Here is a 19,101-nt window from a genome sequence, read left to right as displayed (position 1 = left end):
TGTGTGTGTGTGTCAGATAAGCCGTACCTGTGCATTCAGCTGTGAAGCCAGTGGAATGACTGTGACGCAGGCTACTGGTTTTAGGAGTGGATAGACGCTGTGAGGAAGAAGGAGTCGCAGAGACACTGCTGCAAAGAGAGACCTGGTGGTGCAGGGGGGCGGGTAATCAATCAATCACTCAAAGTCAACACCAAAACACCCAATAATTAGATTAATCTATCAGGAAAAAAATATTAACACAAGAGACCCCAAAAAAAAAAGGCGTTATATTCACATTCATCTTATTTAGCTTGCAACGACACTTATCTCACACAGTCCCTTCAGTCAGTTTGAGAAAGAGTGACAGAAGTAGCTGGACAGTCCCAGGATAACGTGGTACGGTTGTCAAACGGTCCCTTGAAATAATGAATAGTCCCTTAACCCATTGAGACCTGAAGCCGATTCTACATGTCTCCTACTGTAAATCTCAACAGTATTCTGAAAAACGTATGTTTCTATAGCAGTGGTGTTCAATCTTTTTCATGTCAAGGACCCGCAAAATTATATGTATTTGGCCGCGGACCCCCATCTCAAAATATTTTGTTCCAGGGACCCCCAGAAGCAACGATTTGAGTTAAACATTTTCGCTTTAAAAATATACATATTCAAAGATTTGCACACATTTTCACGATTTTTCAAAAATAGCAGATCTACAAGCTCATAGCGCGGCACTGAGTGCCGCGCTATGAGCTTGTATATCTGCTATTTTTGAATAGCCAAAGTGTAAAATAATGCTTAAACAACTACTTTTCCAATAGTATGTTGAGACTGGGTTCCAAATGTAGTTAATGTACTATTGTCTCCCCCGTGGGCACACACACAACAAGGGGCAAGCAAGGCTCTTGAACGCACCTTGATAATGCCTTCAACGCCGGGGCCGAGATACTGAATTACTCCATTAAGTAACTATTTGTTAATTGCAGCTTGACTCTTAATTACCAAGGTTAATTGTGGCTAGGGGGTCCCCAGAGGAAAACCAGAGAGAGAGAGAGCGAGAGCGAGAGCGAGAGAGAGAGAGAGAAAGAGAGAGAGAGAGAGAGAGAGAGAGAGAGAGAGAGAGACATGCTTTATCAAAGCGTCAGCTGTATTCTAGTAAGTGGGATTCATGTATATCACATAACAGCGCAAACTACTCACACCTTTACTCAAACAATTAGTTTAATATGAGCATCATGGTGGATATATTTGATAGTATTGGTCAAAAGTCCAGATTTGATTAGATTTGAATGAACAATTAACAAGAAGAAAAATAGAGAAAATATCTCATGGCTATGACATAGTCATATACTGTAGATTAGTGGTTCTCAAAGTGAGGGTTCAGGGAACAAGAATGACAAGTCATAATAAAGCCGCATGCGGCAGGCTTTTTTGGCTCCAATCTTGTCAACAACACAACATTACCATTTTGTGTAAACAATTCACAGCAGTGAAATAAGTAGGTCTTTCACTTATGGCTCCAGAAGCATATTTACTGATATCCAGTATTTAGCTTATGTAGATTATCATTCAACTAAAATGTAACACTTTTTTGTCTCACAAGCCAAAGTCCTCTCCTACTGTACATTGTATTACTACTACTCCTTGGAAGTGAAAAACTCAGAATACATAACGCAGTGGTGGAAAGTAACCAAGTACATTTACTTAAGTACTGTACTTAAGTACAATTTTGAGGTATTTGTACTTCACTTGAGTATTTCTAATTTCCAATACTTTAACTCCAACTCCACTACATCTCAGAGGCAAATATTGTACTTTTACTCCACTACAATTATTTGAGAACTTTAGTGACTAGTTACTTTGCAGATATAAATTATAATATTATAAAACCTACATTAACCACTTTAGCCCTATTTTATACATAGGTAATTTGAAAATAGCCGATCTACAAGCTCACAACTCGCCGCGATGCGACGCGTTGTGAGCTTGTAGATCTGCTATTTTCAAACACAAGTACTTTTGGTACTTTACATTTGATTGATTGATTGATTGATGTACTTTATTTAGTAAGACATGAGAACAGTACATGACAGTACATAACAGTACATGGAAGTACAAATTTTGATTCCAATACTTTTGTAGGCCTACTTTTATTCAAGTCAATTTTGAATTTGGGATTTTTACTTGTAACAGAGTACTTCTACATTGCAGTATTGATATTTTTATTAAGTACAACATTTGAGTACTTTTTCCACCACTGTACATAAGTGACAAAGATACAGTTCATAGTCGCTTCTTTTGTTTTGGGCTTGTTTTCATAGACAGGGTTGCTTATTTCTCTCACAAAACCTGGCAACACTGAGCAGGAAGTCCTGTGCATCGTATTGTTTACATCAGATCACAGCATCCAACAGAAATAGTTTAATAATGATGGGAAAAATATAAGTTACACTTACAGAAACAAACATAGATAGGAGCAACACTACTACTACACTACTTGTGTTGCACCGAAAATAATGTTTTACCGCTACGCGCGACACGGCCGTTCGACAAACTTTAAATACTCGCAGCCGACGGAGGGACCTAACTCTATGAGAGGGACAGAGAGAGAGAGAGGGGGGGGGGGGCGCGCTGCCCTCTCGCTCCCTGTAGAGAGAGGCAGCCACTCTGGAGAGGAGGAGACAAGTCCCGCGGGTGCTCTGGGATTAATATTAATATTTAAATTATTTATTATGATAAAATTAAAAATTAAAAAATCGCGGCCTTTGCGATTAGCTAATCGCGTGGTTTCAAATCGCGATTTTGGTTTGAAAACGATTAATCGTTCAGCCTTAGACAACACCAACAAAGATTAGTAGTAGTAGACCTGTATGTATGATGATCAGTTATTATTCCAGACAGTGGTCTATCCAAGACGTTTTAACACGTTTAAGAGCAGGTCTCAACCAGCTCCTCATGCGACTCTCTCTCTCTCTGTGAGTAGCGTAGACTAACAGCGAGGGGCTGTGCTGCTGCTGCTGCCACACAACGCTGTTTAACCGAGTTATACTTCTCCAGTACAACGGTGTCTAACCGAGTTATACTTCTCCACCAACGGTGTCTAACCGAGAGAGTCCATGCAGATCACAGCTGGCTGACAAATATTATATATTATCGGAGCTATTACCTAGTGCGTCCCATGGACGCAACGACGGTGTCATGAATGCATCCTTTCGCAATATGGTGCGTCAGCGACGCAGGACGCAGGCCTACGAGCATCTCTGAGTGGACATTACCGCGTTTGGCTAAAAACAGTTAGTAACATCATACAAGCATACAAGCTAACTATTAGCCAAATTCGGCTAGCGCTCAGACGAATCCACTGAGAGAGGCGTGTCTAGTCCCAAAGCTTGGGAGGACGAGGGCGCCCATTGGCTTAAACGACAGCCAATCACGCAAAAAAAGTGTTGCAAACATGTCGGACATGTGTCGGGTTAGAGTCAGACTGAATATAGAGCCGCTATGCTTTCAGCATGCGGCTAAAAATAGAGAAAATATCTCATGGCTATGACATAGTCATATACTGTAGATTAGTGGTTCTCAAAGTGAGGGTTCAGGGACCCCTGAGGGTTCCTTTGGGGGGTTTCAAATGGACCCTCACAGGTCTGTAACTCTGAGACAGTACAATATCTATTTGTACACTCTCAGAGTTATGGGGTCTTTTGGAATATAATAAAGTTTGAGAACCACTGCTATATAAATTGAATTTCAGGGCTTACTCCTGCTGTCAGATTCACATTCAAATGCAACACATTCTCAGCTTGCCAGTGAACCAAACAAGAACACCTATTTCATCTGTGCAGTCACAGATTACATGCATTAAACCCTTATAGTTGACCCCAGAACAGGGACGCTGTGGTCAAGACAGAGTTCTAATGTTGCTAGCGAGTCATCTGTAACCTTCAGATATTCAGTTAGTGTGTATACATGGGTAAAGAGATCCAAAGTTGAAATTCTCTATCATTTTCCAGAACTGTTCACAAGTTTCCGTGACACCCGTGTGACACCCGTGTCACCTTGACATGAAAAAGTTTGAGAAACACTGATATTATAGCAACATACTTGTTACTTGTTTTTCAAAAAACATTTGTAGAATCCCCAGAAGCAAAGATTTGAGTTACAAATGTTTGCTTTAAAAATAATAATATATATATTCAAAGATTTGCAACACATTTTCACGATTTTTCAAAAAATAGCAGATCTACAATGAGCATGTGTATCTGCTATTTTTTGAATAGCCAAAGAAATCTTAAAATGACACAGCTTCGAGGAACCTTTAGGGACTAGGACTATAGCGTTTGAAAATACAGGGGAATGCCCACGGGTTCCTTTCTAGTGACAAACCCTTTGGCATATTGAGGCTCTCTTGAGGATTTTTAAAGAACTCAAGCGTTCTAGAGTGCTATCACTGTACAGCTCGGAGAAAGAAAAAAACTTTCATTCAGAGCTAAACGTTTATACCAACCAGGAATGGTGTCTGGCTCTCCGTCTCCTTCTTGAAGCGATGAGGCCCCAGCTGGAGGTGTCTGAGTCTCTGCCTGTCGTCCTCTGACAGTTCACACATTCTGCGGTGGGTGTAGGGTGACAGGGCTCGTGTCCTGGAGGCTACCGTGGGCTGCTGGTAGCCAGAGTCCGTAGAAGACCCCGACCTAGGGCTGGCCAATGATATGGACAAAATCAAATAGCACAATATACAGTACATATATAACCAAATACCTCGATATTGATATTGTGACAATAAGACCTACAAGCTCGTAGGTCGGCTAGGGTTTGTGTAGCTTGTAGGTTGGCTATCTTTCCCACATTTTGAACATTTTTATATGATTTATATATATATAATATACAAATATTAAAAACATATTAATATATAGCAGAAAATAAGGCAGAAAAAACAACACTTGTCATATCACAATATTATGATATGCAAAATCCCAGACGACATCTAGACTCATATCACAATATGGATATAATATTGATACATTTCCCAGCCCTACCCTGACCACGTCTTTTTAGCCTCCGTATTATGGGTTTCCTTCCTGCTTTCCTGGGGACTACAGTTCCCACCATGCTCTCTGCTATGCTGCTGGCTGAACGGAGGTTGACATGGTAGACTGGGTGATGGAGGACATTTTTCGGAACTCCGCCTGGGCAGGGACGGAGATGTCCTCACTGGAGAGAGACCGTCAGACTGAAGAGAAAAGTAAAAAAGAACAAAAAGAGATAGAGAGTCAACAATACTGGCACGAGACAACAAAATAATGTCATTTTATTTTCTTCCAGTTTGTCAGCATGATCTGGCAACAGATGCTTTGATTCAGGTTATTTGTGGGCACGCACGGATACAATTATGCCAGCCTGGCATTGCCAGACCAATAGGCAAATGTGAGTAAGTAAAATTTGAGCTGGCAGACTCATTTGGTTTCCAGGCTAACGATATGCAGCTTTAGTCTCAACAATGTCTACGGTTTTCTGTCGACTGCAGATGTGTCAGCCATCTTAGCCATTAAGCCAATTATTGCTCTCAGCCTACACACAGACTTGTTTTCTTTCGATGACACCATTAAACCATTAGCTAATTCATGCAGCATAAGTGTTAACAACAACAATAGGTCCCCCTCGCTCCACACACGGCTCAGACCACCTCTGCAGAATAACTTCAATAACCCTAATGGCCACTAACGTCATTGTCGGATGCAATATCCCGCTTCCTCCGGGCGGTGCTGGGCACCGCGATAAATAAGTTAAGAAAAAATGTTAATTGTGTTTGATGGCCGTCTCCAGTCTAATGAGATAAGAGGCATTACCTGGCTGTAAAACAAAGATTATCTAAATGCTAATTAGGGACATCACGGGACATTAAAACTCATTTTTTTTTAAAGGGAGGGAATGATAAATAAATCCTGATTGAGGTTGCCATTTCAGAGTGTATTGATTTAACCCGTTGAGACCGGGAACGTGTCTGTGTGTCATTTTTTTTTATTTCTGTGGCTATTCAAAAATCGTGAAAATGTGTGCAAATCTTTGAATATATATATATATATATATAATGTTTTTTTTAAGCGAACATTTTTTACTCAAATCTTTGCTTCTGGGGGGTCCCTGGAACAACATATTTTGAGATGGGGGTCCACGACCAAATACATGTCATTTTGGGGGTCCTTGACATGAAAAAGGTTTGCCAACCACTGATATTATAGCAACATACGTTTTTTCAAAAAAATGTTAGGATTTAGAAGACATTTGTAGAATCCCCAGAAGCAAAGAATTGAGTCAAAAACACAAACACAAAAAAATATATATATTCAAAGATTTGCACACGTTTTCACGATTATTCAAAAATAGCAGATCTACAAGCTCGTAGCGCGGCACTCGGTGCCGTGCTATGAGCTTGTAGATCTGCTATTTTTTGAATAGCCAAAGAAATGATCAAATCAAACAATGTTCCCGGTCTTAATGGATTAATGGAATTAAACAACGTCAGGTTTCCCCCTTTTTTTATTCTCCTCCCTCCTTCCCTGCTCACACGCTACCAGCCTCGAGCATGACATATGCTTCATTGCATGATGGTGCTGCTCACTGAAAATAACGGATTTACAAGCTAACGACAAAGCACAGATTAGGGCTTCTCTGTCCTCTCTGTGTTCCGTCTTCTATCTGTTGTTTGTTTGCTGGTGGAGAGCCAGTGAAGGTCTGTCCCCTCTTTCCTGTCCAAAAGCTGAGTGATTAGTCGCCGTGCAGCTGACGGTATATTGTGAAATATGAGGGTCTGTCCTTGAGACAATAAAAGCGTGAGCTACAAGTTGCTTATCAAACAAGAAACCCAAAGCTTTCCTCAGAGACCACACCATGACCACACCATGACGAATTCTCTGTGGCGGGGCACCTATGGGTGACACCATCCACTCCCCTGTTTGTGGGATTACAGACATAAAGTACCCCAGCGTAATCATCACGGACAGTGCCGATTTGAACAATGGTAAAATGTCCAAAATCCTGACAAACTTCACCCAATATGAGGCCCTCTATGGCATTGGTTCCCAAAGTGGGGTCCGGGGACCCTCAGGGGTACTTGAGGGGGTTCCAGGGGGTCCCCAGCTAAATGATGGATAGGAACCAAATGGACCCTTTTGGGTCTGTAACTCTGAGAGTGGAACTCTGAGAGTGGAACAAATGGAACCAAATGGACCCTAACGGGTCCATTTGGTTCCATTTGTACACTCTCACAGTTAATTTATTTTACAATATGAATTAGGGTCTCAGAGATAGAAATGGCATTAAATGGGGGTCCGTAGCCTAATGCACGTCAAACTGGGGGTCCTTGAAATTAAAATGGTTGAGAATCACTGCTAGAGCCGTGAAAATCTTCTCTTATGGGGGTCCCTGGCTTATCTTTTCAAATAGGGGTCCGCGGGCTAATAAGTGTCAATTCGGGGGTCCTTGACATGAAAAAGTTTGAGAACCTCTACAGGAAGGGACAGAGAGAGCAGTTTTTCCAGAGGAGGCTGCAGGTCCTTCAATGTGTGCAACAGGCTGCTGACCAGATGTTCTACCAGATTGTAGTAACCAGAGTGTCTTCTTCTTTGCTATGGTATGTTGGTGGGGTGGGGGAGGGGTTGACATCAGCACAAGGGTTGCCAACAAACTAGACTTTAGTGAATAAAAGCCTTCCAGTGTGTACTCAACGTATTTTTATACCAAAGGAAAGTATAATTGAAGACGGTTATGTATTTTTAAAACACGTGAAAAAAAGTAAGAACTAATGTAAAAGCTAGATTCAATTTTGGGAGTTAAACTATGGAATAGCCTTAGTGATGGGTTGAAATTATGTACATCTCAGGGGAGATTTAAGAAAGCCTTAAAAAGTCATTAAAAAAAAAGTTGGTTGGATATGTACATTTGTGATGATTATTTTTTTGTACCACCACACAAGTGTGTTTGTATTCGAAAATTCATTCATTCATCCAGTAAAGGAGGATTTTTAGGCAATTCTGTTAGGATCCCCATTAGCTGTGCCCCTGAAGCACAACTAGTCTTCCTGGCCCGGAGAAGAGGAGGATGAGAAAGCGGCTGGAGGACGCTATCGTGGAGAACCCCTCTCTCATCCACCTCTATGATGATGAGCTGGCAAGGAACGTGGAGCACGTTCAGCTACATCCCTCATCCCTCCTCAGCACCACACAAAGTGCCTTCATGGCCAGTCCTTTGTGCCAGTAGCCATCAGGCTCCCCAAACTTGCACTGTGTGTCCTTGTTCATGTGGGATTACTGACTCTTATTGCCTTGACTCTTGGCACTGTCTGTTCTTTTGAATTACTGACTCCTGGCTGCATGGACTCTGGCACACTTCCACATGGGACTATACTAGGATGTAACACTGCCAAACGTTGACAGATGCCTGTTAACCCGTTAAGACCGGGATCGCATCTGTATGTGTCATTTTATGATTTTTTTTGGCATTTCAAAAATAGCAGATATACAAGCTCATAGCGCGGCACCGAGTGCCGCGCTATGAGCTTGTAGATCTGCTATTTTTGAAAAAGAAATCGTGAAAATGTGTGCAAATCTTTGAATATATATATATGGATACACATTTTCAACTCAAATCTTTGCTTCTGGGGGTCCCTGGAAGAACATATTTTGAGATGGAGGGGGTTCGCGGACAAATACGTATCATATTAGTGAGAACCATTATTATTGAATATTATAGCGAGTATTAGCGACATAAGTTTTTTTTTTAAACTTAGGATTCAGAAGCAAAGATTTGAGTTAAAAATGTTCACTTGAAAAATATATATATTCAAAGATTTGCACACATTTCCACGATTTTTCAAAAATAGCAGATCTACAAGCTCATAGCGCTGTAGATCTGCTATTTTTGAATAGCCCAAAGAAATCTGAAAATGACACACAGATGTGTTCCCGGTCTTAATGGGTTAAGGATAACCTTTGAGAGACTGCACTTATATTCATTCATATATTCACTGTTGATGGATGTATAGCAATAGATTTATATTCATTCATAATATTCACTGTACATTTATATCTATTGATAGATGTACATTACGTTCACTCGTTCAGCGATCCAGTGCCGACATCTAGGTCCAGCAGCTCAGTATTTTACTTTACTTCATTTGATCTCTATTTCATTTTATATTCTTACTTATCTTGGTTTGGTTCTTGACTTTTACTCTTTTAACCTGTGCCTGTGTATACTTTGTTTCATTCTCACTGCTGTTGCTGCTATGACACTTGAATTTCCCTCCAGGGATCAATAGAATTTTAATGTTATCTTGTAATAATTCCTTATCTTAGACATCCATGCCAAAAGATGTTGATAGGTGTAAAGAAACACCATTTAATAGAGAGAACCATGTCGAGTCAACAGTGACGGACGGCCTTTAACCTATTAAGACCGGGAACGCATCTGTGTCACTTTAAGATTTATTTGGCTATTGAAAAATAGCAGATATACAAGCTCATAGCGCGGCACCGAGTGCCGCGCTATGAGCTTGTAGATCTGCTATTTTTGAAAAATCGTAAAAATATGTGCACATCTTTGAATATATATATTCTTTTAAGCGAACATTTTTAACTCAAATCTTTGCTTCTGGGGGTCCCTGGAACAACATATTTTGAGATGGGGGTCGGCGGCCAAATACATATCGTTTTGGGGGTCCTTGACATGAAAAAGTTTGAGAAACACTGATATAGAAACGTACATTTTTCAGAAAACGGTTGGGATTTAGAAGACATTTGTAGAATTGGCTTCAGGTCTTATTGGGTTAAAAAATAGAGGTTTTCTTCTTTTTTTTACGAGAAGCACATGGACGGGGGGAAAAACAGCAAGATTGACACGAGCGAAAGCATAAGAGACAGATGTCTACGGAATAGGATACAGATAAGATACAGAAAGACAGTTTAGAGGGGTGAGAGAAAAGCCCTATAGGGAGGGAGAGTATAGGAAAGGAAAAAGTGAGCAAGGAAGAGGAGAGACACTTTGTGTGAGAGATGGAATGTATATTTCCCACCATTACAAGATATAGAGATTTTCCGTAAGCAGGTGCTTTCATTCCGTAATCCATAATAAAACAGGACACTCGGGACGAATTGGCACACGCCCCGTGTTGAAGAGCCGTTAGGTCCATGAGAATGGAGAAATTCGACAGTGTGACAGCCACACGTCTGGGCCCTGATCCGCATGTCTCCCTGAGGGGGGCCAGGAGAACACATTGACAATTTTTGCCTTGATGTCAATGACATCCCATTTAACCCTTTAAGGCCGGGAAGGGAACGCATCGGTGTCATTTTTAAGATTTCTTTGGGCTATTGAAAAATAGCAGATATACAAGCTCGTAGCGCGGCACCGAGTGCGCTTGTAGATCTGCTATATTTTGAAAAATCGTGAAAATTGTGAAAATCTTTGCATACTGTGTAGCCTATATATTTTTTAAAGCAAACATTTTCAACTCAAATCTCAAACTAACAAAAAAAACTCATGTTGCTATAATATCAGTGGTTCTCAAACTGTTTCATGCCAAGGACCCCCAAAATGATATGTATATGGCCGCAGACCGCCATCTCAAAATATGTTGTTCCAGGGACCCCCAGAAGCAAAGGTTTTGGTTAAAAAAAAAAAATCGCTTTAAAAAAAATTATATTTTTTTTCAAAGATTTGCACACATTTTCAAGATTTTTCATAAATAGCAGATCTACAAGCTCGTAACGCGGCACTCGGTGCCGCACTATGAGCTTGTATATCTGCTATTTTTTTTTATAGCCAAATAAATCAAAAATGACACAAGATGCTTTCCCGGTCTTAAAGGGTTAACCAAACAGCCTCTGCTTATGTTAGTGCACCCCAGAAAATATATGGCTCTGCGTTTTGGCACCAACACACCGACCCATATGCCATAGATCATAAAGCTACTAACAGGACTGCCAAGCTGCTACGAGGATTGTCTTTCCTCGTATCCGCCCCTCCAAAAAAACAAAAACAAAAACACAAATGTATTTTTCGGTGAGGTGCAGCAAAGGTGCCTTACATTCTCTCAAAGACAATAGACAGAGCTCTCTTGCTGTCTCTCTGCCAAGCACACCCTCTTACTGAATCCACGCATGCACACACGCACACGCACACACACACACACACACACACACACACACACACACACACACACACACACACACACACACACACACACACACACACACACACACACACACACACACACACACACCACTGAGCAGATTATATTGAAGAGAATAGATGGAAGTGCCTTATACGCCATAAATTCCAGAGAGAGACTGGAGGAGAGAAATAAAGATAGCGGGCCAGATAGAGAGAGAGAGAGAGAGAGAGAGAGAGGGGAAAAGAGAGAGAATGAAATCCACCCCCTCTGCAGGGTAAAATGGTGATTTTATGCAGCTGAGCACAGGTTGCCCTTTCAATACAAAAAGGACACAAGAAGAGACGCAGGTGAGAGGAAGATGTGAATTTGAGTGACCAACCGCCTGGGCTGGTTCTCCTTGACTGTATGAAGACCTTGTTACTAGGGGTGCAGAGATCATTTAATGAAATAATCTATTAATAAATCGATCCCAATTTTGGGCGTCTTCTTCTCTTTTTTTTTTAAATAGTCCCGTTACGAAGCATTGTGAGCTTACAGATCTACTATTTTCACTATTAGCCCACTGCATGACACTGTTGACCGACAAAGTATAAAATAACGCTAGAGTGGTTAATGGATTCGTTGATATCTGAAACAGATTACAAGTATTTGTGAATATACGCTTCTCGATTATCCAATGAATCAAAACGGTAAATCGATAGAATAATCGCTAAGGAAATAATTGGTAGTTGCAGCCCTACTTTGCTACACAGCAAAACAATGTTCCTTTAACTCTGAGAGTACAGTCTCAGAGGTAAACTATAAGGAACACTCAGGTTTTTTATTTTTTGCTGTGTAGTAGCAGGAGGAGCGGGTGCGGTGCAAGGGCCCTGCTATCGGAACCACAGATCTGTCTCTCTGTAATTACATTCACAAGGAGAGAACAGATACCCTTGAAACACTACAGGGATAGATGGATGGCAAGTGTAGCCATGGTAACAATAGAAGGTAGGTCTTCTATATGGTGGGAAACAGACTCAGAATGATTGAGAGTGATGCTGCTCATCGGAATGCTCTAGAACAGTGGCTCTCACAAACTTTTTTTTTGTTTTACTTCAAGGACACCCAGTTTGGTATATGCATTTTTTCCATGGACCCCCATGACTAAGGGAGTGTGCAAATAGAACCAAATGGACCCATTTGGTTCTATTTGCACACTGTCTGAGGTACAGATACTCTAAGGGTCAATCCATTTGGTTCCCTGGTTCGTAGTCTGTTTGTGTTACAGAACTTTAAGGGTCCATTTGGTCCCTAACTATCAATATAACTTAGCTCGGAACCCCTGGAACCCCTGTACTCCATTTTGAGAACCGCTGATCTAGAAAATAATGTTACTGTTGTAGTGATGGGCACTCTCAACGAATGCTCACCCCAAAACACGCTCGCCCCGGGTCAAATCTGGCAACAGTCGCCACCAGGTATGCCTAAAACGTAACCTCGGTAAAACTATGCCTAAACCTATACTTAATCCTAAACGTAACCTCGATAAACTATGCCTAAACCTAACCTTAATCCTAAACGTAACCTCGGTAAAACTATGCCTAAACCTAACCTTAATCCTAAACGTAACCTCGATAAACTATGCCTAATTTGAACCTCAGTAAAACTATGCCTAACCCTAACCTTATTCCTAACCTTAACCACAGTAAAACAAATCCAAGAACCGCTCGGGGCGCGCGATCCGCGAAAGGTTACCCTCTCAACAACCTGTATAACTTAAAGGCCACTACTCTCGTTCCTGTTTATAATATTGATAAACTTGTCTAAAAAATTAAGTGAATTAACGTATGTTTAACGTGAGTGCCTGTGTTTGTCTGCTTGACATGAGTGTGTGTGTGTGTGTGCGTGTGCAGACTCTCTGATACGAGACACACTTACAGGTGAGACGGCCTCGCTGTCCTTCCCGCCACTCTCCTCGATGACAGACGAGGTAAAAAACTCCACTTTGGGGGAGATTCCCTGGTGGAAGACAGAATTAGGAACAAAAACATGCATTTACACAAGGATGTAGAGACCAAAGCACGCATAAGCAACATGGCCAGCAGGGAGATGAGATTTTACAACCGGCAATCTACGTCCGCGCAAGAAAAAACAAATAGGCACAAACAAGAAAGGCTTGAGTGATGTTTAACCCTTTAAGGCCGGGAATGCATCTGTGTCATTTTAAGATTTCTTTGGCTATATAAAAATAGCAGATATACAAGCTCATAGCGCGGCACCGAGTGCCACGCTACGAGCTTGTAGAGCTGCAATTTTGTTTTTAAATCGTGAAAATGTGTGCAAATCTTTAGTTTGAATATATATATACTTTTTTAAAGCGAACGTTTTTAACTCAAATCTTTGCTTCTGGGGATTTTACAAATGTCTTCTAAATCTGTTTTTTTTTCCTAAAGTTTAAAAAAAAAATGTTTTACCGGTACTTATGTTGCTTTATTATCAATGGTTTTCAAACTTTTTTCATGTCAAGGACCCCAAAATAATATGTATTTGTCTGCGGACCCCCTCCCATCTAAAAATATTTCGTTCCAGGGACCCCCCAGAAGCAAAGATTTGAGTTAAAAAATGTATATAAAAGATTTGCACACATTGTCACGATTTTTCTAAAAATAGCAGATCTACAAGCTCATAGCGCGGCACTCGGTGCCGCGCTATGAGCTTGTATATCTGCTATTTTTGAATAGCCAAAGAAATCTAAAGTGACACAGATGCGTTCCAGGTCTTAATGGGTTAAATGATATGACAGTGCGAATAGAGGCATCTCAATTGCAATGCACGCCTCGAACACAAACGCGCATAAAAAAGAAAACGCGACAAGCGTTCATAGATGTCTAAACGAGATTATTGTTGGCTGCTTCAGAGAACTCTGAAGCACTCAGAAGAAATCTGCGGGGACAGATGGACAGATGAGTCCATCAGGAAGGAGAGAAAGAGAGAGGGATTGATGAAGGAAAGGGGTTAGGAGATACGAATAGAGAGAGAGGTGAATGAAGGCGAGAGAGGGAGGGAGAGGAAGAGAACGACTGAAGAAGTCAGTTTGAACTCACTCCTCTGATAGAAATACTGGTCTTTATCTAAGTGACGAGTGTGCTTTTACATTGGCTCAATCACCAGTCATCTATCATGACGAAGGGTCTGGTGGGCTTGGGACAGGACTATCATTCCGAGGATGAGTGACATCTTAACCCATTACGACCGGGAACGCATCACTGTCATTTTTAGATTTCTTTTGGGGCTATTCAAAAATAGCAGATCTACAAGCTTATAGTGCGGCACTTGATGCCGCGCTATGAGCTTGTAGATCTATTATTTTTTGAAGAATCGTGAAAATCTGTGCAAATCTATGAATACTGTATATATATTCTACAAATGTGTTCTAAATCCTAACCGTTTAAAAATATATATATATATGTTGCTATATCAGTGGTTCCCAAACTTTTTCATGTCAAGGAGCCCCAAAATGATATGTATTTCGCCGCAGACCCCCTTCTCAAAATATTTTGTTCCAGGACCACCCAGCAGCAAAGATTTGAGTTACAAATGTTTATTACATATAAATAAATATAAAAATATATACATTCAAAAATTTGCAAAAAAAAATCTAGATTTAAAAAATAGCAGATCTACAAGCTCATAGTGCGGCCGCACTATGAGCTTGTAGATCTGCTAATTTTGAATAGCCCAAAGTATAAAATATGGATAAAGTGGTTACACAGGTGCGTTTCCGGTTTGAATGAGTTAAACACCAGGCCGGGAATTGGGGGGGAAGAATATGGACAGAAAAGACTGAAGGAAAACGAAAGGGAACATTGTAAAAACCTACAGGGAAGGAAGGGGACCTCTTCATCAGCATTTCTCTCTCTGGAGCCCCAGCTTTGGAGTCGAGCCCGGGTCCGGGGTACAGGAAGTCTCTGGTGCACTCCTCCACTGTGGCCAGGATCTCGCCCACTGAAACCGCACACACACACACACGCACACGCACACACACACACACACACACACACACACACACACACACACACACACACACACACACACACACACACACACAAGTAAAGTTGAGATCCTATTTTTGCACTGTTTTGACAAACTCAGAACAGAACATGTGTTGCCAGATTCTGTGAGAGAAACAAGCATCCAGGTCTAGGATAAAACCAGCCCAAAAGAAGCGACTCTGGGCCACATGAGCACTTTAACATATTATACATCAGCTATTTTCAAATAAAATCTTGCGGGGAACTTATAAATAAGCAGATCTGGCAACGCTGAACAGAACATGCCCATATGGCACCTGAAAGCATACCTGGAGGTACCAGCTGAATCAGCTCGAAAGATGTGGTGTCAGCTATAAGCGGGAGAGAGAGAAAAAGCACAAACATCCTGTAAGCTAATGATCAGTATCACAACTAACCCATTAAGACCTGGAACTGTGTCATTTTTAGATTTGAGCTAAAAAGCATTATTTTACACTTTGGGCTATTCAAAAATAGCAGATCTACAAGCTCGTACGAGCTTGTAGATCTGCTATTTTTGAAAAATCGTGAAAATGTGTGCAAATCTTTGAATATATATATTTTTAAAGCCAACATTTGTAACTCAAATCTTTGCTTCTGGGGGGTCCCTGGAACAACATATTTTGATGGGGGTCCGCGGCCAAATACATATAATTTTGGGGGTCCTTGACATGAAAAATATTGAGCACCACTGATATAGAAACATACGATTTTCAGAATACTGTTGAGATTTAGGAGACATGTACAATCGGCTTCAGGTCTCAATGGGCTAATAGCCTATAAGCCTAAAAACAGCAGATGATTCAGGGATGAGCGATGAGGAATCAAACCTCAGGAGACCGCTTATACCTTCCAGGAGTTCAGCCACATCACCGGGGTCAACCACGCCCGGGAAAGTCTGGTGGAGAATAACAGACAAGCAGAACATCACGGACGGACCACTTCTGGTGTCTTTTTTTCAGCAATTTACTTTTTGTGTACACTACAGTATTACTGCAGTGATCAGCAAAAAAAAGTTAATATAAAGTTCCTATAGTTATTAGTATAGGGTTAAGTTAAAGGTAGGGTAAATTATATTTTTTTGGTTAAAACAAAAAGTATTTTGTTAAAAGGTTAAAGCACTATATTCTGATAGTAATCATTGCTATAGAGTTTGTTCAGTAACAGGAGTCTCCCCGTCTCTCCAGCTCTTTAATAAACAGAAAATACATTTTCCGGTAGGTGTCAAAATCTCAGCCAATCAGGAGAAAGTACCCATTTTTAAGCTTCATTTTTATAGTGTTCCAGTTCCAATTTTGCCTGCTCATTTCTTAGTGTCATCACTTCCAATTTCACTTGTTTAATCTATATCCTGATTGAGTTCTCTATCCTGATTGGATAAAATTGGAAATGAAACTGAGACTGAAACGAAAATGCATTTTCTGTTTTATAAAGAGCTGGAGAGACAAGGAGACTCCTTTTACTGAACAAACACTCTATAGCAATGAGTACTATCAGAATATAGAGCTATTTAACACTTATTTTAACCAAAGCAAATCACTTACCCTACCTTTAACCCTATACATTGGCTATTTTAAAATACAAATTACACTTTTTGAAACATTTTAGAAACACATATCTTGTATTGGGGTCCATTCCCTGGCACAAAATGTTTTCAGATGGGGGTCCGTGGCCAAGTACATTTGGGGGTCCTTGACATGAAAATGTTTGAGAATCTCGGTATCACTGTAAACGGTATGGAGACGGAGCAGTGGGACAGTAGCATCTATACTACCTACTTTTCCGCTCCCAGAAATCTGCCACTTTTTACTGTCCCCTGTCCGTCTGTCCAAAGTTTTTATGCGTTCAGACACTTTTTATGCTCCATGGTGCTGGAATCAGCTCCAGAAAGACATTAAACTGGAGGAGCACTTAATCCCTTTGAGTGATTTTAAAAGTTTACTTCAGATGTATAAAAAAAAAAACTGATGCCTGCAGCCGTTTTACTTCAGTATGTATCAATGTATACTTTGTGTTTTTGCTGTGCATCTTATTGTATTTTATGTTGCAATATGTGTGTGTTCACTTTCTTGGCCAGAGTTCGCTTGTAAAAGAGTTAAAGAGATGAAAAAGAGGGAAAATGGAAAGTAGTCAGAGAAAGAGTAAGAGAAAGTCTGGGGGGGGGTAGAGCAGTGGTTCTCAAACTTTTTAATGTCAAGGACCCCCAAAATGATATGTATTTGGCCGCGGACCCCCATCTCGAAATATGTTGTTCCAGGGACCCCCAGAAGCAAAAACTTGAGTTACAAATGTTGGCTTTAAAAAATACATATTCAAAGGTTTGCACATATTATTTTCACGACTTTTCAAAAATAGCAGATCTGCAAGCTCATAGCGCGGCACTCGGTGCCACGCTATGAGCTTGTAGATCTGCTATTTTTGAATAGCCAAAGTATAAAAGGTTAAAGTGGTTAAAAGTATTGTGGTGCTGTATTTTAACACATTTTGCCGGGGACCCCCTGGAACCCCCCAAGGACCCCTGGGGGTCCCCGGACCCCACTTTGAGAAGCAATGGGGCAGAGTGTCTGAACAACAATTCGCTCCCTCAACAGTAATTGCTAACCCATTAAAACCGGGAAAGCATCTGTATCATTTTAGATTGTAGCGATACATGGTTGCACAGACACGTCTTTCTTCCTCACCTTGATGAAGACCATCTTGTGATGGAAGCGCAGAGGGAACACAGGAGGCACACATGCAGTCTTTCTGTACTGGCCCATGATGCAGACACTGATGTAGAGGTCTTCCTGCTCGTGAAGCACCACTCCTGGGCAGGTGATCTACACAAACAAACGGCGCCAAATCTGTATGTGATTGTGTGATTTTTTTTTACATTAACCACTATTATCCCTATTCTGAAGAGAACTTAAGCCAAAAATAGCAGATCTACAAGCTCACAACGCCTCGCAGCGCCAGGTGTTGTGAGCTTGTAGATCTGCTATTTTCGGCAAAGAGGTTTGGCGTTGGTCTATGACATCTATAAAAAATAGAAATGTATACAGTAGCCTATGTAGTGGGGGGGGGGGGGGCTGCTTCATCTCTCTTTCAGCTAGGGGGTCCTTGGGCTGAAACACGTTGAAGACCCCTGCTTTTATGGTCATTATTTGTGTCTTACATGTTTATTGATTGCTGATTATGCTCCTTTTAAATTGTATTTGTATTCCCACTAAGACAATTGTTTATTTCTAGGGAAGATCAAAAGCTCAAAATGCAGAGGCTAACTATGCTACGTTTAACACAGCTTTGCACAGACAGAGTTACATAAAGTTAAATCAACTAAACAACCAAAGTTCAGCCAGGATAACTGCAGCATCTTGCTCAACAGGGTCTTATCTGCTCGATAAGAACAGATTGGGATTATAAAAGGATGATGGATGATAAGAACATAAGTATTGGGGGAAACTTATAGGAAGGTAATTAGATTACAAGACTCACAGCACGCTACAGGATCACAGGAATGACGGGATCATTTTGTCAACAATCAAAAGGAAACCAAACATAAGTATCATCATACTTACAGCCTGTATATCCAGGTAAACGGTACATTTCAGAGCTTTCTGTAGAGGAGTCGTTCCTCCCATGGTTGTCTAGACTGGGTTCGTTGTCATGGCTGCCAAACACAGGAAGTCTCCAGGCAAGAGGATGTTGTGACACGTGACCAGAACTGACCAATCAAATGTCTTGTTTGACACCAACGCCCATGAACGCGCGTGCATTCGGACCGGATGCTGAATGCGCGCCCCCGACGCACAACCAGTGGTTGAATCATTCAAAAGTAGGCTACTCAGATGTTTTACTTCAAAGTAAAAGTAGACCACCACAATGTAGAAACTTACAAGTTACTTACAAGTAATAGTCCTGTATTCAAAT

General features: G+C 41.0%; 1 protein-coding gene across 1 annotated transcript in view; it reads right to left on the bottom strand.

Annotated features, from left to right (window-relative positions):
- The window catches only part of spata6 (spermatogenesis associated 6), a gene marked incomplete at its 3' end in the record, with an annotated part of 38,373 nt that extends 19,531 nt beyond the window's left edge, over window positions 1–18,842 (bottom strand). Inside the window, exons 1-9 of the mRNA XM_084067017.1 lie at window positions 18,750–18,842; window positions 17,874–18,011; window positions 16,042–16,090; window positions 15,483–15,524; window positions 15,003–15,127; window positions 13,061–13,141; window positions 5,010–5,203; window positions 4,481–4,670; window positions 28–142 (exon numbers count right to left, since the gene is read on the bottom strand). Of these exons, the coding sequence (XP_083923143.1) occupies window positions 28–142; window positions 4,481–4,670; window positions 5,010–5,203; window positions 13,061–13,141; window positions 15,003–15,127; window positions 15,483–15,524; window positions 16,042–16,090; window positions 17,874–18,011; window positions 18,750–18,812 (997 nt within the window). The 5' untranslated portion in view covers window positions 18,813–18,842. The remainder of the gene's footprint in view (window positions 1–27; window positions 143–4,480; window positions 4,671–5,009; window positions 5,204–13,060; window positions 13,142–15,002; window positions 15,128–15,482; window positions 15,525–16,041; window positions 16,091–17,873; window positions 18,012–18,749) is intronic.
- Between the last annotated feature and the right edge of the window lie 259 nt (window positions 18,843–19,101).

Source organism: Gymnoscopelus microlampas, assembly GCF_963454915.1.
Source record: "Gymnoscopelus microlampas genome assembly, chromosome: 9".
NCBI lineage: Eukaryota > Metazoa > Chordata > Actinopteri > Myctophiformes > Myctophidae > Gymnoscopelus > Gymnoscopelus microlampas.
Note: the sequence above shows the minus strand (reverse complement) of the source record. Positions and strands in the feature narration are given on the sequence as shown.